The following is a 23,922-nucleotide window of genomic DNA, read 5'->3' as shown; positions in this document are numbered from 1 at the left end:
TGATGACTTTATTGATGCTTTGAAGTTGGAGAAAGGAAATACCAAGACCACTGAAAAGTCCATGGTCACCAGTAGATCCCTATCAATTTCTGAAACAAAAATTAGAAGTAATAATTATGCTTGGCATCTCTACTGTTAAATAGTCTCATTACAAGATATCACATTAAGAGAGAGAAGAGAAGAAGGAGGCAGGAGGAGGCCAGGGGAGGGGAAAGAGAAGGGAAGGGAAGAGAGGAAAGGTAGACGGGAGGGGAGGTGGAAATTGGGAAGGCTCAATGCTAATATAAGATGCTAATATAAGAAAAGGGTGTGAAAATAAAGCTCAGGGTAGAAGTAATACTTGCTTTCATGAGAATGGAGGAGACTTTTCTATGCATAAGTGTGAGATAAGAGATTTGTGACAAGGACAAATCTGGACAAAGAATTTAAGAGGGATTAAAGTCAAGATTTAAAAACAATAAATGGACAGAAACAAAAGAGAGAATTAGGAATTTAAAGAGAAACACACTAGATCAGTGGCTAAAAGTACAATTAATACCTAGAGAATCACTGGAGGACATCTTTAGTTGGTCTTCCTTGTCACTGGTCACCATGCTGACCACCCTGGCCACCTTTTCCACGCTGGCCTCTTTGGCCACCAGGGTTTCCCTGGCCATTCTGGTCACCTCTGCAACCTTGGCCACCTCGGCCACCTCTGCTATATGAGCTTTCCTGGCCTCCCTGGACATTCTGGCTGCAAGGCCTATGCTGCTGACCATGACCTTTCTTCCCATTTTTGCCTTTCTTGCCACGTTGACTTTCATGTTCTCCTTGAGGCTTGAGTTGTGATTCTTCTGGGGTTTCTTCAATGGATTCATCACCTGCTTAGGCAAGAAAACACAGATTGAGAAAGGAACAAGTAAAGAGCAAGGTCAGCCATAAAACTAAATGAAGCAAGTATGGAAACTACCGTAATCTAAATTTAGTTAGAAGTAATGTATTATTGGTTTAAATGGCGTTAGGTAGTGACTGGAACAGGGCCCAGTACCTAGAAGAGAAGGGGCAGCAGGTCTTGTTTGCCACATGGCCATTCATCTCCCCTCTTTTTTACTTTCATTGTTTTTCATCTCCCCTCTTTTGGTGTTTCTGCCGCTGTTCTACTCCACCATCTGTCCTGAACTTGCCGCGGTGTACATGAAATCATCTGTAAACTACCAGATAACACATGGTGTCTGAGAGAAACCACCAGATTAGAGTCACTGCATCTGCTTTTAGAAATACATGATATCTGGACACAAATCTATTGAACGCGGGGACATTATGCAGCCACTCTGCCTTTCCCAATAGCAGAGCAATCATGTATCACTCACTCTCCTCTTTCTTCTGTCACCTTCTGCAGACTGTTGTCTGTATTCAAACAGAAAGTAAAAGTAAAGCCCAGCCTATATTGTCTCCTTTTGCAAATTTCTGGTCCTATAATTGAGCCCAAGCCTTCACCACCTCTTGCATCAACTTTCAATTATTTCTTCATGATCTCATGGCCATCACTCTTATAATCATTCTCTTGTGAATTTAACATATATTTTATTGCACGCTTGTATACTGTATTGCACCTTATGTCAGACACTAAGATTCCAAGCTTAAAAGATACAGCCTGTGATCTCAAGCTGCTTACTCCTTCTTGTCAGATTCACACACAAAAAATTGCTGAGTCACTCTTCTGTTCCAAATCTCTTTGTTGCCCATAGAATAAATTACAAATTCAGTTTGCCATCCACAGCATCCTTCACAATCTGGAACTAACCCACATTTTCAACTTTATCTTCCTACATTCACTTCAGCCTTATTGGATTAAGTGTTCCTAGATCATTGAAAATATTATATGTATTGATTTAGCCATGCGTTTCACTCTGCTCTCCCCTACACTTCCACTCTCCAAGGTCCAGGTCACATGACATCTCCTATTGAGGCCTTCCCTTTTCTCCCCTGTTCTGATCTTCCATGATACTTTCTTTTGCCACTTTTCTGATAGTGATCATTGTTATGTCCAAGCTACATCTTCCATTAGATCCTGAGTTCCTTAAGGACAAGAACAGTGCTTCATTTATCTTTGTATCCTTCGTGCCAAGAATAGGACCTTGCCATGGTTATTGGTAAGTAGTACATTTTATTGAATTAATGTTAGGGTAGAGAATGTAGATAATCAAAGCATTTCTTTTGGGAATCCTCAAATAGGCATGCCCTTATAAAGACAGCCAAGGCCAGGTAACTTAGGCCAAAAAAAAAAAAATCAGAAGGAAAACAGTGACTGTATTTTCTAGGCCTGAGAAAACTCAAATCTAAAGCAAATCATTTCCTTCTTTTTTTTCTTTTTTTGTCTTTTGTGCTGCTTCTGCAATGTGGAACTAATAAGATTAAACTATATATATATATATATATAGTGGAATGGTTGAGAAAGGAAATTTTAAAGGTTAAGTGTGATTTTTAAAATGTAAGTAAAAAATCATAGAAATTTTGGATTAGACCAGTGAGCCAGAGCTTCCTAGAATCCATTTAGAAAAATTCTAAATAAGTTGAGTGAATCCAAAATAACTCACTTATCGTTTGGAGGCTTTCCTCTTCCTCCTGAGAGGCTTCTGCAAAGAAAATAAGAATGAAGTATGAAAGGACATCCTAACCTGAAGGGAAGGGTCATTGGTAAGTCAGAAACTGGGGAAAATCATTAAGCATGTAAAGGTTTTCTTTAAGCAACAAAATTTTTGCTTGATTCATTTATTAAATTCTTCCACTTCTTTAGTGGCATAACTAATAATTTATTAGCTCTCTCATGTACTCTGTTCCTTTCTTAAATCCTTCCTCCTACACACACTCCCACACACGTCATTAAAACTGATTTCAAATTTTTCATCTGATGTATGTACAACTAATAATAGCTTTAAATTTCACCTACTCTGAAACAGCTTATTATTTAAACAGATATCAAAGCTTCATAACAAAGGAATGAATCATTAGTGCTATAAATAAATAAGATGCAAAGGTAAACTTATTGATTGAACAACTAGAGTACTTTTTAAATTACATAGTATATTTATGATTCAAATTAGTTAAATGTGCATGAGCTAATGCTCCTACAAAAGTAAAGGAATTTGTGTTATTCACTCATTAGCTATTGGTTGTAAAAGGATTTAGAGAAAAGCATTTACAAATGAATAGGGTGACAAGTTCTACTGATGTTCAGACACTAGATCTCTGACACAAGTGATTCCAATGTGAAAAGGAAGGAGATGGCTCATAACTAACAATAGACTGAGGATCACTAAAACTTATGGGTTTGTTATTCCTTTTTGCCCTTCTCTAGACTCAATTTTGAGAGCTTTCAAGAGACAAAACACTAAGCAAAAAAAGGTTCTGAAGAAAAAAGAAAGGAATACTTTCTTGAACAAAGATTTACCTGGTCCTTCAAGAGAGACTTCGAAAACAGTACCTAGGATTTAAAAAGGAAAAAATAAGAGAAAAAAAAAAAGATTAAGAGTAAACTCATCTTTGCCTCAGTGACAGATTGTTTTGGTGGTATTTTGGGGCATCCTACATTTAACAGTCTTTTAAGTTATATTTTTACTTGAAACATTCACATTTTGATAAACAAATGTTTTATGAAATACTCAGGGAAACATAGCATGGCACTTGATTAGACTGCAGTGCTGCACTTGGGAACTATGTGAATTAGGAACAGAGCTCAAGAAGGATATCAATTTGGAAACAAGAAGAGATGTGGAGCAAAGGAATTGATGTGTTGAATGGAGATATAAACTTGAAAATATTCAACATATTTAAGACAATTCCAAGCCATTTTAGATGAAGTAAAAGCTAAAAGAGAGGTCACAGAATGAAGTAGAAAGATTCATGGGCTTTGAAATCTGACAGGTCTGAGTCTATAATACAGCTTTGTCACCTGCTAATTATGTAAGCTCTGCAAAGTATTTAAACTCTAAAGTTATGCTTCAAACATAAAATGTGAAGGTTCATAATTCAGAGTGTTGCAGTGAATAATTAATATATTTACAGGACCAGGCATAGACAAAATTCCAGTGCATACTTTTTAAAAAAATAATCTTTCCTCAGAGATTTACTGTTATTCCCCATTTAATATCCAAACTACCACAAAGTGCAGAGTTTGAGGCTCAAAGAGTTTTATCATAAAATACCCTTTTATAGATCCATATTAAAACTTACATGTCTTTCAGAGAAATCTAATATTACCATTTTAGAATTAACCTTACCTATGAGCAACAACTTTGTCTCACTATGTGTAAACAGGTTTAAGCTCAGGTTATCTATTAGAATTTCGTGTATTTGTTTAATATTTCTATTTTTTTGACTTAGGTTGCTTCTACATAAAGACAAACATTTCGTAAGTAAATAAAATTTCATTCCAACTTCCAATTGTCTTACAAAAGGTCTGATATTTGCAGTCGTTTAAACAATTACCTGGATTTTAACTTTGTATCTGGATATTTGTTACCATTAAGATATGCCATCCATCTTCTCTATTTAAAAGAGCCACCGATTGATAAAGAATTAACCTTCTTCTTTTGTAATACATAAATTCCTTCATCATTGCCTGAAATTATCCATTTCTATGAATCCCTAGATTTAGTATAAATGCAGGTCTGCCAAGTAGTTGTCACCTGACCTATAAGTATTTTAAAAGAGTAAGTAATGTAATGGAGAGAAGAAATTAATAATGCCTACTTAATGTCAAAATTTTGATGAAATATATGAAAATTCAGTCAAAATTCTCAATATTTGTGAGTGTTCAAGTGTTTGATGTTAAAGAAATGAGTTATCTAGATGAATTATAGAATTTTCACTCAATTTAGATGAGCTTTTTTATATAAACAGAGTGAATAATTTAAAGTCCATATATTTAAAAACAGCAAAATTCATACCATGAAGATGCTGGCTTAGGACTTAAGCCCAGGTTTTCAGAGAGATATTTGCAATTGGTGGAAAATAGAAACTAATGTTGCCTCCTCTTTTATTAACTTACTCTTAGGAAGTAAAATACTTAGTTTCCGAAAAGGGTCAGTCCAGCCCTACTCTTCTTCATGAATCTTAACCCCATCATCCCTTGTATGATCCCCATTTCCCCTTCTTACTTTCATCGGTGCCTTGAGCTGAGCTCAGGGCCAGCAAGGTTGTCAGGAGCAAGAACAGCAGCATCTTGGTAGAAGCCATGGTGTCTCTCTCTCCTGATGCTGCAGGAGCCCCAGGCACACTGCTTTATAAGACCAAAAAGAACAATATCACCTTTGAAGCCCATGGTTTGGACACTTTCACCCATTTCTGACTTGCCATTTGGGCCTCAGCTAGCCTGTTGGGTTTAAGGGCTGGTCAAGCTCTTCAATGGAAAACCATAAATTGGTCAGATTCTTTAAAATAATTGTTCATCCTCCTCAACTCTTAGTTGTAAGTATTAACTGTTGTCTTCTATTTTGTAGTATTTTGTTCAGAACTATGGTTCCCTGTTTTCTTACCCTATCTAACATTGTTCAAGCTGTCCAAATGTCAATTACTCCAGGCCCCTTTCCTGTAGAGTGAGCCAGCCGAGTTATTATGAAATGAAAGGTTAAATAACAGAAATATAATTACAAGATGAAAGAACAATGGGGGGAGTCAAGAAAGACTAATATAAGTTATCTTACACGGCTTAAAAAATGAAAGCAGTTGCCAGTAAGAGACTAAAACCAACTTCACACTCAGAAGACTGTAGTTATTCAGAATACACTTGAGTTCATAATGTTAATGGACTGTGAAATCTTCAAACTAAAAATTATCAGAATAATGAGTGGGTTAGAAAACAATGTCGTGTAAGCAATCATTGAATGAATTAAGGGGGGTCAGCTTGGAAAGAAAATAGTATGACTGAGTATGATAATTTTACTTAGTTATATAGAACAAAGAGCAATCTTGCATGTATAGTTCTGGAAGGTACAAAAAGAGCTATTGCTCTAAAAAGGAGGATATTTTGAAATTAATATAAAATAATGTAAAATGATTTCTTACAATTATTTAAATTATCTTAGATAATTTTAAATTTAATTTTAAATTTCCTCAGATAAATTTTAATTATCTTAGAATAACATAAAAATAAGTTTCTTGGGATTACTGAGACAATAGATTGAGTTCTTTAGGGGAAAATTAGTTTCTTATCACTGGATGTGTTTAGACATCAAGGGATCTATAACTAGTATGTTAAAAAAAAATGTAGAGTGGGGGTGGTGGTGTGATGAATTGGGTGATTGGGATTGACATGTATACACTGATGTGTATAAAATGGATGACTAATAAGAAAAATAAATAAATAAAAATAAACATTAAAAAAAAATGTAGAGACTCATTGGGGTAGAATTATTCATATTCAACTATCTCTTTAACATGTTTTCAATAGAAGAAAGGTTTGTTTTCCTTTGGATGAAAATTCAAGAAGTTACACAACTTTTCTGATCACGCTAAGATAAAATCCTCCCTGACCCTAACCCCCAAATCAGGGAGAATTTAATCAAGAATTTTGTAAATTGTTGATATAGCTGTTACATATCTTATAATAGTTATCATAACAGTCTACATGTGTTATATATATATTAGACTGTAAATGTCCTTCAGAGTAGAAAATTTGTCTCATTCATCTTATAATCTCCAGCATTCCACAAAGACATGGTATCTGGAAAGTACTCAATAAATATTTGTTGAATTAAACTGTTAAATTTTTTAAAAAATAAATTTATTTATTTATCTATTTATTTTTGGCTGTGTTGGATCTTTGTTGCTACACACGGACTTTCTCTGCTTGCGGCGAGCAGGGGCTACTCTTCATTGCGGTCCACAGGCTTCTCATTGCGGTGGCTTCTCTTTTTGCGGAGCACAGGCTCTAGGCATGCGGGCTCAGTAGTTGTGGCTTGCTGGCTCCAGAGCACAGGCTCAGTAGTTGTGGCGCATGGGCTCAGTTGCTCCACGGTATGTGGGATCTTCCCAGACCAGGGCTCGAACCCATGTCCCCTGCATTGGCAGGCGGATTCTTAACCATTGCGCCAGCAGGGAAGTCCCTAAACTGTTAAATTTTAAAGTTAGTAAATATTTTGTAATTATCTTTTCCCAATTTCTCATCTGAAAAAAAAAGTATATCCTTTCCTATTCTAAGCTACACTGTCCAGTTGTGCTTTTGATCTCATTCTCTCCTGCTGCCTCTAGTATTTTGTTTTTACAATTTTGTTTCCCTTTCCTTGCATCTTCAGTCTTCACTAACTCCTCGACTTAAAGCCAAAATATTCTCAAGCCTCCCTTAGCTTAAAAAAAGAACCTTCCTTGAACTTTTCTAACCTATTGTGCTGTTACCCATTGTTCTAATTACAACTGTCACTCACTTTAAAACTGTCCTGAAATTACCCCCTAGAGAGGTCCCACTTTATCCCTGATTATCAAACAGTAATATTTCCTTTAGTCTTTTTATCCTTAACCTTTCAAACTTTTAATATTACTCTTAATATATTTATATTTAATTTTAAATATATTTATAAATATAAAACTTTATAAATATATATTTTATAAAAAGGTTATATTAAAATACATTTATTTTTATATTATTAATTATTTATTCCCCCTTAAAGTCTTTTTGTTTTTCTTTTTCTACTGTGAAAATAAATCTCCTGATTCTTTTTATATCCTTTTATCATTTTGTCTGCTTCATTGAAACTTCATCTTTAAATGAAGCTATTACCTATCAGGTGGGGAAGATACTGCTAATTGCTTACTCATTATCCATGTTTTGCCAGTTAGCTTGCATAACCACAGTACTGATTAGGGCGGCAATGTGTCCAGCTAAAAATATTTTGTTTTTAGACTTCCTTGCTTCTGGGTGGGACCATATCACATAATTCCAGAAAATTTGAGGTTAGTTGAATTTTCTTTGAGGTTAGTTGAATTTTCTTTTGGAAAAGACCGACCCAGAGTACTATTTGCCTTTCCCCTTCCTACTGCCTGAAATGCAGACACAATGCCTTAAATTTTGTCATCTTGCAATATGGGGCCACAACATAAGAATGGATTTCAACATGTTTAGTTTGGTAGAGTGATAGAAAGACCCCTAATCCCCGACAGCATAACTAAACTCTGCACCAGTCCTGGCCTTTGAATATCTTGTTATTTGAAAAAAACTAATTGGGTAAATTGCTTGTAGTTAGAAATACAGCAGAATGAATGCAATCCTAACTGACACATCAAGTTCTGACACAACAGAAATAGAATAAAGATGATAGAATTTAAGGTAAAGTAAATAGAGTTTTCTGAAGTTAATTTCACTTTTTCTTTTTTGGCTTATGCAACTAGTGACATTAGGATTCACCAGGATAGGTGGTTCAGGAATTTTTTTAAAAAATGCAGATTTGGAGGAAGATGTGGTGAGATTAAGGTTTAAGGTACTTGTGTAAGATCCAGGTGGAAATGGCTAGTGTCTCACATGTACCTGGAAAACAGGTACTCAACAAACATTACTGGAATCAATATACTGCTACATAGTTCAGGATTAGACCTGGGGTGAAATTATGTATTTGGGAGTCACATATATGTAGGTACTTAAAGGCACGGCAATTAATGAGATAGAATGCAAAGTGTATATCAGAGAAGAAAGGAAGGAAGAAGACAGCTGAAGAATCCCTGGGGAAAGCCAAGAGTTAAGATATAGGAGAAATCAAGGAGCCTAGGGGAAAAAAAAGACAAAAAGTCACTAGAAAGGTCTCAGTGACATCAACAGAAGAAGAAGAAAATACTAAATCAATTAAGGTGAGAAATGAACAGGAGCTATTGAGAATGAGGAGCACAGTCCCTAGGAGAAAACAGAATGAGATGAAGTGGAAATTAAAAAGGCTTTTATGGAAAGTAAAAATACAACAGTAAAATTAAAATCCACAGTGGAGGCAGTAAGGAACAAAATGGATTCATCAGACACTCTAATAGCACATGTTGTGGACTATAAATGAAAATGTCTAAGTTTAGAGTAGAAGGTTGATAAAGTCAGGAATTCAAAGCCAGATTGCTTGCATTCAAATCCTGATTCAGGTGTACAACATAGTGATTCCTAATTTCTAAATGTTATACTCCATTTATAGTTATTAAAAAATATTGGCTATATAATTGGCCTATATAATATTGTACATCTGGGACTTCCCTGGTGGTCCAGTGGTTAAGACATGGGCTTTCACTGCCATGGACCTGGGTTCGATCCCTGGTCAGGGAACTAAGATCCCATAAGCTGCATGGAATAGCAAAAAAAAAAAAATATATATATATATATACACATACCTATATATAGTACATCAACTATACCTCAATTTAAAAAAAACACCCTGCTTCTAATATAATTCAATCCATTTTACTATTGAAACTCATTTGTACATAAGGGAAAGAAGGCAGGCAGAGAAAAACTGGTTTTCACTGTGTTAAGTGTCAGTGTGTTTTGATTTTTAAGAATCCATGGTCTATGAACAGAAACCCAAATGGGGATGGGGGGAAATCTCCATTTAGGGAATTAACTATAGCACTGGCTTCCATATTTGGTGGGGAGTGGAGCTTGAGGAGTGTAGGGGGGAAAAGAAATCTGTTTTTGCAACTTACCTCTCCTATTTAAAAAAAATCCTGATTCTGTCACTTCCTAACCATGTAACTTTGGGAAAATTACTCAGCCTCTCTGGCCTTATTCTTACTGTGATGCCGTTAAAGAACAAGACAGACAACATGCAATCCACATATAGATATTTTGGCATAGAAGCAGTAATCAAAGCTAAATTAGGAGAAAAAAAATGTTTTTCTTAGTTGAAAAAGGCCAAGTAGATTCAAAGAGCAAATCAATAAAAATAAAAGTCCAAATTACTTACATGTCACTAAAATTTTATAACCACAAATATAATCATCTTATTTCATAAAAGTATGCAGGTAACCCAAAGAGATGGGTATAGTTACTCACAAAGAAATAAAATTCAGACTGGCCTAATAATATAAGAAACTATAATCAACCATACATAAAATTAAAGAATTGTACATTAAAGCTAAGAGATACCTTTTTCCAAACATCAGATTAGCGGTTAAAAGTTTGGTGATTATAAATTGATACAAGAACCTTGGAAAATTGTTTGGCAGTATACAAATACTGAACATACACACACTGTGTGACCTAGCAATCTTAGTCTTACACAACAGTAATATGTGCACTATGGGGCAGGTGCAACAATTATCAGTCTTATTTGATATAGTCCAAACTATAAGTAACCCATGTGTCTGTCAAAAGGAAAACAGGCAAATAAATGTTTTTCAGAATGGAATATTATACAGCAATGAACACTCCACTATGCTCCTCATACAAAATGTTCATGGAAAGAAATCAAAGAGTATATACTGTTTTATTACATTTTATATAAAGCTCAAAATGGTAAAATGAAGCATCATGGAAAGACATGTCTGTAGGAGCAAAGGAGGATGTCTAAGAAGGACACAAGGATTCCTTTGGGGTACTGTAATATATTATTAATATACTGTTTATTGAGTGGATTTTAATTTATGGGTGTGTTCTCTTAGTAAATATTTATCAATATGCATACTTACAATTTGTGCATTTTTCCACAGGCATGTTATACTTTAACAAAAAATATTTAAAGTTATTAATCTAGATATCATTTGTTTATGTATACTATGTTGATAAGGATATAGAAAACTATAAGCTATTCTATTATACCTTTGGGGAATTCAAATTTATACAATATTTAGAGGGTAAGTTGTTTGATTTATCAAAGGGCACCTGGTGTTTTATTCAGAAATCTTATTCTTAGAATTTATCCTGTATGTGTTACTGCATGAGTAGATAAATAAATAAATAAATAAGAGAAATTATTGCAGCACTGTTTGTAACAGCAAAACACTGGAAACAATATAAATATCGATCTAACTGGTCAAATAATTATGCACCACCAATACAATGGAATATAATTCAGTCATTTAAAACAACTCAGTAGATACATATGAATGGCGTGCATATGAAATGCATGTGAAAAGATATTCAAACAATATTGTTAAGTGAAAAACAAAGGTTAGTATGATCCCATTTCTACATAAAAGAAAAGGAATCTTCTCTCTCTCTCTCTCTCTATATATATATATAGCTATTTTATATATAAAATATTATATATATCTATTATATAATCTATAACATTTTATATATTTATATATACATTTTATATATAATTTATTATATAATATATGTCTTTATATAATGTCCCATACTGTATATAATCTATCTATCTAGACAGAGAGCCATGTTCAGAAAATATCCGAAAATATAATCAAAATTTTACCAGTGATTTTTTTCTGAAATGAAATGTGGTGATGAGTAAAGCCACCTTTTTTCTTTTTATCCTTTTGTATTGTTTAAACTTCTTATAATGATGTGGTTTTTTTATATTTAAAAAATACTAATGAAAATGAAGACCCTTGCCAGCAAGCTGTAGTCTGACAGCACGAGTGAGGCTCGCCCCACAACCTACTTCAAGCCTCAACTTCCTGCTTCTTCATTTGCTTCTGCCAGGTGCTGATCTTGGCTTTTAACCATAACCTCAAGTCTAGGTCCAGTCAACACTTAGCACCTTCCTTTCTGTCATCCAGCAATTAACTCACTTCAACTCTTCACTCTACTTGGTCTTATCAGACTGACTATGACATTTACCTGTTTCTACCTGATAATTGACCTTCACTTTATTTCTTAATTTCAGATCTTCCTTCCAGATGTAATTTACTTTCACTGCCTGCTCTTTAGAAATAATAGTCATGACCTTGGTTTCAGTGTCTCATGCCCATCCTTGAGACCAGTAATCAGTATCAAATGATATTTAAGTCTTAGTAAACTTGGGTTCTATGCCCAAAGCATTGTATAAGTTCTTTTAGCCATTTTCTTATTTAATCTAATCCTAACAATCTTGGGAAGTAGGTGCTATTATCATTTCAGTATTATAAGTAAATAAATCGAGGCATATATTATATTTGTCTCATAAATTTTGGAGCTCAGATTTGACTTGAGGACTGTTTGACCCAGATGGAATCCATGTTTTTAACTACTACATTGGACTGTATGTAAGACTTTGCCCAACCCTTATTTTCATCTGCTTCATATTTTTATTTGTGTTATATCCTTATTTGCTTATAAATTTCTCAGAGGAACTACTAATATTTAGTCATTGTTCTTGGAACACTGAACATGCAAGTAAGGGGACAGTCCCTCACATTTGCTTTCCACTTTTGAGTTCTCACTAACTTCTTTCTATTTTATGAACTTGATTTTAAAATGTTTTAATGCAACAGCAATTTGCTGATGCTATTATAGTCAGGTCATAAATCATCGTAAGACAACCACAGTTAAATCTCATCCCATAATAGCTAAGTGGTAAATGTAGTGATCTAGGAGTCAAAGACAACGGGTGCTAGCAACAAATAAAAAACAAAATATATTTGGATCTTGAAGGGAAGTTTTATGTTGAATCACCAACTCACCAGGAATTAGGATTTTCAAAAAAAAAAAAAAAAATCCATCATTCGCAAATTTTTCTACTAAAAGGTTCACCTATTCATATACACTTTTCTGATCAGAAATTTCATAGTGATTACAGCTTTCCAGATTGGTCAGCTCTGATCTTTTTTTTTTTTTAATTTATTTATTTATTTTTGCCTGTGTTGGGTCTTCGTTTCTGTGTGAGGGCTTTCTCTAGTTGCGGCAAGCGGGGGCCACTCTTCATCGCGGTGCGCGGGCCTCTCACTATCGCAGCCTCTCTTGTTGCGGAGCACAGGCTCCAGACGTGCAGGCTCAGCAGTTGTGGCTCACGGGCCCAGTTGCTCCGCGGCATGTGGGATCTTCCCAGACCAGGGCTCGAACCCGTGTCCCCTGCATTCGCAGGCAGATTCTCAACCACTGCGCCACCAAGGAAGCCCCAGCTCTGATCATTTTTAAAGAGAGAAGAGGAGAGAGAGAGGGAGAGAAAGGGAAAGAGAAAGAAGGGAGAGAGTAGCATGTGCACAACACTGCCATTCCCCTGGAAATAATAAACCAAAAAAAATGTTGCCAATATGAGATGGTATTATATTGCATTGCATTTAAGAATGATTCATCAGCTTGCTAATTATATGAGACTGTGGATTCACTAACACAACCTCAAAAGTATGGTAATATTTTATTAATCCAGAGCTTTGCTAAAAGGGAAAAAATGCATTTGCCTGGAGAAACAGGCTTGGAGGAGCAGAATGCTCTTTGCCAATATGTGTCTTTCTAGTAGTACAAAGTATTGAAAAACAGGCCAATCCCGAAACAGAGAAGCTGTAAATTCAGGACTGAAGGCACTGGGGCATACTATTCTCTAAGCAGGTCACATGAGAATATGGGTTATTGCTCAGTGTATGCTGTTTAAAAGTGGAGATTTAACTAAAATTAAAAATATGTTTTAGATTTCTTGCACTTTGAACCAACCATTACAGAATTTTTTAAATTGTGTTTTGAATTCTCCGTTTTCCATGAACCATGGCTAAATCTTGCAGTCTAAATAATTTTTTAGAGTGGGAAAGTCTCATTCAAGGAAGCAAATAGAACAAAGATATCTGCCCCCTCCTCTCTGAGACCCCATCACAATGACATACAAAAGTGAATAAAGCCATAACAAGAGAAAGGAAGGGGGCTGTTAGTTAATGAGATTTTTTTTTAACGTCCAAGAGATAGTAAGTGGTTAGCAGCGTGCTAACCCCTGAAACAGTCAGAGGGCTAGCTGCATGGGGCGGTATCTCAGAGGAAGTGGGAGTCACGATCTTCTTAAAACCACTGGGCAAAAGTTAACAGATATGAAGGGAAGGTATGAAAAAGAGGACTAAAAATAGGGGAATTAGTTAAACATTTATCTACCATAGAACAGCTGTGCAAATGATTGTAGCCTATCTGTAAGCCCCTCCCTGACATCCGATACCACCACCAGCACCACAGAGAAAAAGGAAATAGTATATATTCTAAAATCATTCCGAAGGATTTGGTCAGTGATTTAATATCTCCAGCCATCCATGCTTTGAACGTCATACATCTAGAAATATCACTTTTTGTTTGTTGGCCAAAATGAATCTGCTCCATTGCCTATATGGACTTGGTTTCTCTATGACCCTCTTTCCCGTTTTATTGATAAGAACATTAAGAGTCACAGAGCAAACAGAGCACGCTAATCTCCAGCAATTTGTGAGATCCGATTTCATCCCCTTGCATTGGGAGGAACGTCCTGTTTTATTCACTCTTAGTAAATTTATTTATTTATTTATTTATTTATTTATTTATTTATTTATTTATTTATGGCTCCGTTGGATCTTCGTTGCTGCGCATGGGCTTTCTCTAGTTGCAGTGAATGGGGGCTACTCTTCTTTGCGGTGGCTTCTCTTGGTTGTGGAGCACTGGCTCTAGGCACGCGGGCTTCAGTAGTTGTGGCACGTGGGCTCAGTAGTTGTGGCTCGCAGGCTCTAGAGCGCAGGCTCAGTGGTTGTGGCGCACAGGCTTAGTTGCTCTGTGGCATGTGGGGTCTTCCCGGACCAGGGCTTGAACTCATGTCCCCTGCATTGGCAGGCGGATTCTTAACCACCATGCCATCAGGGAAGTCCCTTATTCACTCTTTACGTTCAATCCTACTTTCAAATATGGAGATTATTCAACCGCCTTGGTAACTTAATCTTATATATAAAATTTCAAAATCATTACTACAATTTGTTTAACGTGATTAACATAGAATATCTTTAATCTGTTTTCTCTTGTGCAATCCTTTAGAAGCTTGCACAGGGAGTTAAAATGGAGGGTATTTAAATAGAAGGTGTCTTATTTTCTGTGTTCTGATCCTCTGACATCTGGGGACTTGCTGACATTAGGACTAACCACCTCCCCCCTCCTCCAAGGGTAAGCAAATTCCTAGAGAGAGTAAACAACTTGTCTGTTGAGCATGGTTTTTAAATGCAAACCCATCTGGAGCCTATACCTCCAACCACCTACTTTATCAGGCCTTACACTCAGGGTCACTAGCCACCTGCTCTAATCACCCCAAGGCCAGGTACCAGACAATTAGGGACAGCCCTTGTGCCCCAGAGCCTGCTAAGTTACTCAAAGTAGCCTATCCTAAACCTGCTTACCCTGCAACTCCCTCCCGTTCCTTGCTGCTGAAACCATAATAAAGGTTCTTGCCCACAGTTTCCCATCTCTCTCTGCCTCCTGACCAACCCCGGGGCTTTCCTGTGTGGCCACCCATGGCAAGACAGCCACCTTCTCTTGCGATCTGTGAGTACAACAAATTATCTTTTCAATGGTAGTCATCTCCTGGTTTTTTGGCCTTATTCTCTATACCTAAATAATATTAAGCAGGTATATACTAGGATATTCATGAAAATTATTTGAGGTAGCAAAAATGTCCTAGCAATGTAAATGGCCCCTGGTAGAGGAATGTTGGAATTAATTATAATATGTCCATAGAATGAAATCCTAAGCAGCAGTTTAAACAAATGAGGCAGTTCTGTGTAAACTGACATGGGATTATCTCCAAGACACATCGTTAAGCGAGAAACTGAAACTGAAATATTTGCAAAACAGTAGATACACTACCATACACACTGTATGTTTAAAGTACATGAAATTACACTATACTTATAAATGTTCTTATACATGAATGCACATACAAGAAAAGACCCGTTCAGATGATGAATCAAATAGATTACAGTGGTTACTTCTGGGTAAATCAGGAAAGATTTTTACTTTATCAATAGTTTTGAAAAACATTTTTATACTGAGAATGAATTCATGTATTATTTGTTGTATTCAAAATAAATACAATTTATTTTAAAAATGTTTTTAATTGATAACTAATTTAAACTTTTCACCAGCATTATGATCAACCTACCCTTCAAAATTCAAGGTGTCTGAAGTCCACCATGTCTAGGGCCAACTAGAGACTAGAAGTAAGATTAGGCTTAACTCATCATCTTAACTGTAAACTCATGTTCACTTTAGCGCTATAGAAATGGAAGCATCTCTTTCTTAATTAAGTCAGTAAAGCAAAATCAGAATCACAGCTTGGCAGAGAAATACATTGAAGTCTTGAGCAACACAGCACAGTACTGAGCTATATGCAAAGTGTGGCCACTAACTTCTAGTAAACACGGTTTTCTTTTTCTTTTTTTTTCTTCTTCTTCTTCTTTTTCTTTTTTAAATCTGGAAAGGACCTATGAATGTCCTATTAGCCGAGAATTAGTTTTGAATTCAAAGATCCTTTCCTTAAAAAAACATAAAAGAAACATACTAATAGATATTTACGGGCAATTCTTCTTTGTAGAATTCATTCTTCCCCACTGTTGGGTAAAATATAAAACAAATTAAAATATTTGCCAGGAGAGTCAGCTACAACTTACATCAGAGATTTCCTTGTTCTCTGAATTCATACAAGTTACTATGCACATGATTCACACATTTTTCAGGCCATTACAGAGCATTTCTATGCAAAAGGTGAATGTTCACTAAATATTTAAGTTAATGAGTTTCAAATTATACAAATGGGGAAAACTTCATCATACTGAAGTTGACATTGTAAGGAATGACTCTCATAGATCTCACAAATCTATTATGTGCCTTAACTTAGGCAAATTAATAAACCTCAGTGCCTTGGATTTCTTCCATATATTTGCCAGAGCAAACATTAAAAGATTAGATCAATATAAAATGAAAGATTAAAATAACACCAATTACATCACTAGACAAAACAGAAACAAAGAACCTGTACAGCATGTAAATTGTCAGAATTATCTGCAGGCATTTTGGTGATCAAATTGAGATGCGTGTCTTCTGAAAATGTCCCCAGATCCCCTAGATTTCATATTCTACAAACTTCAGTTATCCAATCGCCCCCAAGGAACCCCATTCTGGACAGCAGAAACCATATGCTTTGCAATCCAGTTACTCCCGGTACCCTTAGAACTCAAAAATAATTAAAACCACAAATTGGACACATGGCTCAAATATAGATGATGCTGAGCTTTTAAAGACATGTGAATTTTAAGAATAATACTTGAGAGAGTTATATTTTGGTAGAGATGAGTCATTTTAAAAAGCTCTATGGAGGCAGAGTCAAGATGGCAGTGTGGGAAGATGTGGAATTAGCATCTCCCCACAACTAGGGCACCTGCCGGCTGCTGGTGGGGGACTCTGATGCCCAAGGAGAGGGGAGGAACCCCAAAGCGAACTGGTATGACGTAGGGGGACTGAGGGGTGAGGAGAAGAGGCCAGACAGGATCGCTGCCCCTGAGGCTGGGGAGATCAGGAGAGGCAGGCGGGAGGGACTTTCCAGGAAAAGCGGGAGAGGAGCAGAGGGCGATCACCTGGTCCACTCGGGCCGGGAGGCCTGCTGAGCTCCCAGGCCGGTTCCCCCCATCCAAAGCCCCATCCAGGCCACTTGGGTCCTGGTGGCAGGGGAGGGAGGCTGGGGAGATCAGGAGAGGTAGGTGGGAGGAGCCATCCAGGAGGAACGGGAGAGGAGCAGAGGGCAATTGCCCACCCACTGGGGCACGGGGAGCCTGCTGAGATCCCAGGCCAGTCCCCTGCCCTCCAAAGCCCCCTCCAGGCCACATGGGTCCTTGGGGGCATAGGAGGGAGGCTGGGGAGATCAGGAGAGGCAGACGGGAGGGGCCCTCCCAGACAGGAGTAGCAGGAGAGGAGAGGAGGGCATTTGCCCTGCCCACTTGAGTCCAGGAACCCTGCTGGGCTCCCAGGTGAGGTGCCCTGCCCTCTGAGACCAGGGGTGGGGGGCGCGCCGGGGCCCCTTCCATTCCTTGACCCTAAGCCCTACCCCCCACAGCCCCCAGGGCCTTTTCCAGGCCTGTGGGTCCTGAGCATTGGCCCCGCCCACCACCCAAACATCGCCCTTGCTTAGGCCCCATCCTCCACAGCCAAGGCCTTTTCCCCTGCTTTTTTGTTTTTTTCTTTTCCCTCCTCTTTTTAACTATTGTGGTACTGATGTACCTTCTGGTTGTTGATTCATCTGTATATTTATTTTTATATTCTTCCTAACATATCTGTTAGTTTCCTGGTCTAATTTTATTTTTTACTTTGTTATTGATGTGTGTGTGTTTCCTTTTTTTTTTGCCACCCCCAGGTGGCTTGTGGGATCTTGGTTCATGAGCCCCGGGTCAGGCCGAAGCTCTTGCGGTGGGAGCTCCCAGTCTGAACCATTAGACTAACAGAGAACCACAGACCCCAGCAAATATTCATCAGAGTGAGGTCTCATGGAGTTCCTCATCTCAGCACCAAGACCCAACTCTACCCAACAGCCTACAAACCCCAGTGTTAGAAGCCTCAGGCCAAACAACCAGTAAGACAGGAACACAATCCCACTCATTTAAAAAAAAAAAAAATGAGATGGCTAAAAAATATGTCACAGATGAAGGAGCAAGATAAAAACCTACAAGACCAAATAAATGAAGAGGAACTAGGCAATCTACCTGAAAAAGAATTCAGAGTAATGATAGTAAAGATGATCCAGAATCTCGGAAATAGAATGGAGGCATGGATTGAGAAAATACAAGCAATGTTTAACAAAGAACTAGAAGAACTAAAGAACAAACAAACAGAGATGAACAACACAATAACTGAAATGAAAAATACACTAGAAGGAATCAATAACAGAATAACTGAGGCAGAAGAACGAATAAGTGAGCTGGAAGACAAAATGGTGGAAATAACTGCCAAGGACCAGAATAAAGAAAAAAGAATGAAAAGAATTGAAGACAATCTCAGAGACCTCTGGGACAACATTAAACGCACCAACATTCGAATTATAGGGGTCCCAGAAGAAGAAGAGAAAAAGAAAGGGTCTGAGAAAATACTTGAAGAGATTATAGTTGAAAACTTCCCTAACATGGAAAAGGAAATAGTCACCCAAGTCCAGGAAGCTCAGAGAGTCCCATACATAATAAACCCTAGGAAGAACACACCAAAACACATATTAACCCAACAAACAAAAATTAAATTCAAAGAAAAAATATTAAAAGTAGCAAGGGAAAAAAAATAACATACAACAGAATCCCCATAAGGTTATCAGCTGATTTTTCAGGGGAAACTCTGCAGGCCAGAAGGGAGTGGCAGGATATACTTAAAGTGATGAAAGAGAAAAACCTACAACCAAGATTACTCTACCCAGCAAGGATCTCATTCAGATTCTATGGACAAGTCAAAAGCTTTTCAGACAAGCAAAAGCTAAGAGAATTCAGCACCACCAAACCAGCTTTACAACAAATGCTAAAGAAACTTCTCTAAGTGGGAAATACAAGAGAAGAAGACCCACAAAAACAAACCCAAAACAATTAAGAAAATGGTAATAGGAACATACATATCAATAATAACCTTGAATGTAAATGGATTAAATGCCCCAACCAAAAGACACAGACTGGCTGAATGGATACAAAAACAAGACCCATATATATGGTGTCTAAAAAGGACCCACTTCAGACCTAGGGACACATACAGACTGAAAGTGAAGGGATGGAAAAAGATACTCCATGCAAACGGAAATCAAAAGAAAGCTGGAGTAGCAATACTCATATCAGATAAAATAGACTTTAAAATAAAGACTGTTACAAGAGATAAGGAAGGACACTACATAATGATCAAGAGATCAATCCAAGAAAAAGATATAACAATTATAAATATTTATGCACCCAACATAGGAGCACCTCAATACATAAGGCAAATTCTAACAACCATGAAAGGAGAAATCGACAGTAGCACAATAATAGTAGGGGACTTTTAACACCCCACTTACACCAAGGGACAGATATCCAAACAGAAAATGAATAAGGAAACGCAAGCTTTAAAAGACACAATAGACCAGATAGATCTAACTGATATTTATAGAACATTCCACCGAAAGGTGGCAGAATACACTTTCTTCTCAAGTGCACGTGGAACATTCTCCAGGATAGATCACATCTTGTGTAACAAGTCAAGCCTTGGAAAATTTAAGAAAATTGAAATTGTATAAAACATCTTTTCTGACCACAACGCTATGAGATTGGAAATCAATTACAGGAAAAAAAAAACTGTAAAAAACACAAATATATGGAGGCTAAACAGTGTGCTACTAAATAACCAAGAGATCACTGAAGAAATCAAAGAAGAAATTTTAAAAAAACATAGAAACAAATGACAATGAAAACACAATGACCCAAAACCCATGGGACGCCGCAAAAGCAGTTCTAAGAGGGAAGTTTATAGCAATACAATCTCACCTCAAGAAACGAGAAAAATCTCAAATAAACAATCTAACCCTACACTTAAAACAACTAGAGAAAGAAGAACAAAGAAAATCCAAAGCCAGTAGAAGGAAAGAAATCATAAAGATCAGAGCAGAAATAAATGAAATAGAAATGAAGAAAACAATAGCAAAGATCAATAAAACTAAAAGCTGGTTCTTTGAGAAGATAAACAAAATTGATAAATCCTTAGCCAGACTCATCAAGAAAAAAAGGGAGAGGACAAAAATCAATAAAATTAGAAATGAAAAAGGAGAAATCACAACCGACACTGCAGAAATACAAAGGATTATAAAAGACTACTACGAACAACTATATGCCAATAGAATGGACAACCGTGAAGAAATGGACAAATTCCTGGAAAGGTACAATTTTCCAGGACTGAGCCAGGAAGAATTAGAAAATATAAACAGACCTATCACAAGCACTGAAAGTGAAACCGTAATTAAAAATCTTTCAACAAACAGAAGTCCAGGACCAGATGACTTCACAGGTGAATTCTATCAAACATTTAGAGAAGAGCTAACACCAATCCTTCTCCAACTCTTCCAAAAAATTGCAGAGGGAGGAACACTCCCAAATTCATTCTACAAAGCCGCCATCACCTGATACCAAAACCAGAAAAAGATATCACAAAAAAAGAAAATTATAGACCAATATCACTGATGAACCTAGATGCAAAAATCCTGAACAAAATACTAGCAAACAGAATCCAACAGCATATTAAAAGGATCATACACCATGATCAAGTGGGATTTATCCCAGGGATGAAAGGATTCTTCAATATACGCAAATCAATTGATGTGATACACCACATTAACAAATTAAGGAATAAAAACCATATGGTCATCTCAATAGATGCAGAAAAAGCTTTTGACAAAATTCAACACCCATTTATGATTTAAAAAAATCTCCAGAAAATGGGCATAGAGGGAACCTCCCTCAACATAATAAAGGCCATATATGACAAACACACAGCAAGCATCATATTCAATGGTGAAAAACTGAAAGCATTTCCACTAAATCAGGAACAAGACAAGGATGTCCACTCTTGCCACTCTTATTCAACATAGCTTTGGAAGTCCTAGCCACAGCAATCAGAGAAGAAAAAGAAATAAAAGGAATACAAATTGGAAAAGAAGAAGTAAAACTGTCACTGTTTGCCTAAAGATGCCACCAGAAAACTACTAGAACTAATCAATGAATTTGGTAAGGTTGCAGGATACAAAATTAATGCACAAAAATCTCTGGCATTCATATACACCAACAATGAAAGATCAGAAAGAAAAATTAAGGAAACACTCCCATTTACCACTGCAACAAAAAGGATAAAATACCTAGGTATAAACCTACCTAAAGAGGTGAGAGACTTGTACTCAGAAAAGTATAAAATATTGATGAAAGAAATGAAAGATGACATAAACAGATGGAGAAATATACTATGTTCTTGGACTGGAAGAATCAATATTGTGAAAATGACTATACTACCCTAAGCAATCTACAGATTCAATGCAATCCCTATCAAACTACCAATGGCATTCTTCACAGAATTAGAACAAAAAATTTTGCAATTCGTATGGAAACACAAAAGACCCCGAATAGCCAAAGCAATCTTGAGTAAGAAAAATGGAGTTGGAGGAATCAGGCTCCCTGACTTCAAACTATACCACAAAGCTACAGTAATCAAGACAGTATGGTACTGGCACAAAACCAGAAATACAGATCAGTGGAAAAGGATAGAATGCCCAGAGATAAACCCACGCACGTATGGGCACCTAATTTATGACAAAGGAGGCAAGAACATACAGTGGAGAACAGACAGCCTCTTCAATAAGTGGTGCTGGGAAAACTGGACAGCTACGTGTAAAAGAATGAAATTAGAACACTCCCTAACACTATACACAAAAATAAACTCCAATTGGATTAAAGACTTATATCTAAGACCAGACACTATAAAACTCTTAGAGGAAAACATAGGAAAAACACTCTTTGACATAAACCACAGAAAGATCTTTTTTGACCCACCTCCTACAGTAATGGAAATAAAAACAAAAATAAACAAATGGGATGTAATTAAACTTAAAAGCTTTTGCACAGCAAAGGAAACCATAAACAAGACAAAAAGGCAGCCCTCAGAATGAGAGAAAATATTTGCAAATGAAACAACAGACAAAGGATTAATCTCCAAGATATACAAACAGCTCATGGAGCTCTATATCAAAAAAACAAATAATCCAGTTAAAAAATGGACAAAAGACCTAAATAGACATTTCACCAAGGAAGACTTACAGATGGCCAAGAGGCACATGAAAAGATGCTCGACATCACTAACTATTAGAGAAATGCAAATCAAAACTACAATGAGGTATCACCCCATGCCGGTCAGAATGGCCATTATCAAATCTAGAAACAATAAATGCTGGATAGGGTGTGGAGAAAAGGGAACCTTCCTGCACTGTTGGTGGGAATGTAAATTGATACAACCACCATGGAAAACAGGATGGAGGTTCCTTAAAAAACTAAAAACAGAACTACCATATGACCCAGCAATCCCACTAGGCATATAGCCTGAGAAAACCATAATTCAAAAAGAGATGTACTACAATGTTCATTGCAGCACTATTTACAATAGCCAGGACATGGAACCAACCTAAATGTCCATCGACAGATGAATGGATAAAGAAGATGTGGCACATATATACAATGGAATAGTACTCAGCCATAAAAAGAAACAAAATTGAGTTATTTGTAGTGAAGTGGATGGACCTAGAGTCTGTCCTACAGAGTGAAGTAAGTCAGAAAGAGAAAAACAAACACTGTGTGCTAACGCATATATATGGAATCTAAAAAAAAAAAAAAAAAATGGTACTGATGAACCTAGTTGCAGGGCAGGAATAAAGAGGCAGACATAGAGAATGGACTTGAGGACATGGGGTGGGAGGGAGAAGCTGGGGCAAAGTGAGAGTAGCATCGACATATATACACTACCGAATGTAAAATAGTTGGCTGGTGGGAAGCAGCAGCATAGCACAGGGAGATCTGCTCTGTGCTTTGCGCTGACCTAGAGGGGTGGGATAGGGAGGGTGGGAGGGAGGCTCAAGAGGGAGGGGATATGGGGACATGTGTATGCATATGGCTGATTCACTTTGTTGTGCAACAGAAACTAGCAAGGTATTTTGAAGCAATTATACTCCAATAAAGATCTATTAAAAATTTAAAAAAATAAAAAGCTCTATGATACTCCTTCTGAACCCATTTCTCCATCCAATATCTAGGGGGGGAAAACAGAGAAGGGAATAATTCAACCAGGAGTTGAAAACTGACCTCTGAAAGATAAAGATGAAAAAAAAAAAAACTGACCTCTAACTCTCAGATGGGGTTGGATTCATGATGGTTAGAAAAGGAAGGGGAGAGGTAGGGAAACACAAAGGAGAGGAAAAGTCCTGGTTACTAGTGACGGATAAAGAACATCTCTGAAATTATCAACTGCATGAGTGGTTGCATCTGTCCTGTCCATCACTATATTTTCAGTGCCTGGCATATTGTGGG

At 36.9% G+C, this 23,922-nt stretch overlaps 1 protein-coding gene across 6 annotated transcripts in view; it reads right to left on the bottom strand.

The window, feature by feature from the left end:
- LOC132372997 (otolin-1-like) overlaps nucleotides 1–23,922 on the bottom strand; it is a 71,654-nt gene continuing 47,732 nt past the window's right edge. For all 6 annotated transcript variants that reach the window (XM_059935306.1, XM_059935307.1, XM_059935308.1 and 3 more), the window contains 5 exons: nucleotides 5,139–5,260; nucleotides 3,431–3,463; nucleotides 2,577–2,615; nucleotides 539–860; nucleotides 1–89 (listed from right to left, as the gene is read on the bottom strand). In XM_059935306.1, the coding sequence (XP_059791289.1) occupies nucleotides 580–860; nucleotides 2,577–2,615; nucleotides 3,431–3,463; nucleotides 5,139–5,217 (432 nt within the window). In that variant the 5' untranslated portion in view covers nucleotides 5,218–5,260 and the 3' untranslated portion in view covers nucleotides 1–89; nucleotides 539–579. The remainder of the gene's footprint in view (nucleotides 90–538; nucleotides 861–2,576; nucleotides 2,616–3,430; nucleotides 3,464–5,138; nucleotides 5,261–23,922) is intronic.

The sequence above is a fragment of the Balaenoptera ricei genome, chromosome 10 (assembly GCF_028023285.1).
Source record: "Balaenoptera ricei isolate mBalRic1 chromosome 10, mBalRic1.hap2, whole genome shotgun sequence".
Classification (NCBI taxonomy): domain Eukaryota; kingdom Metazoa; phylum Chordata; class Mammalia; order Artiodactyla; family Balaenopteridae; genus Balaenoptera; species Balaenoptera ricei.
Note: the sequence above shows the minus strand (reverse complement) of the source record. Positions and strands in the feature narration are given on the sequence as shown.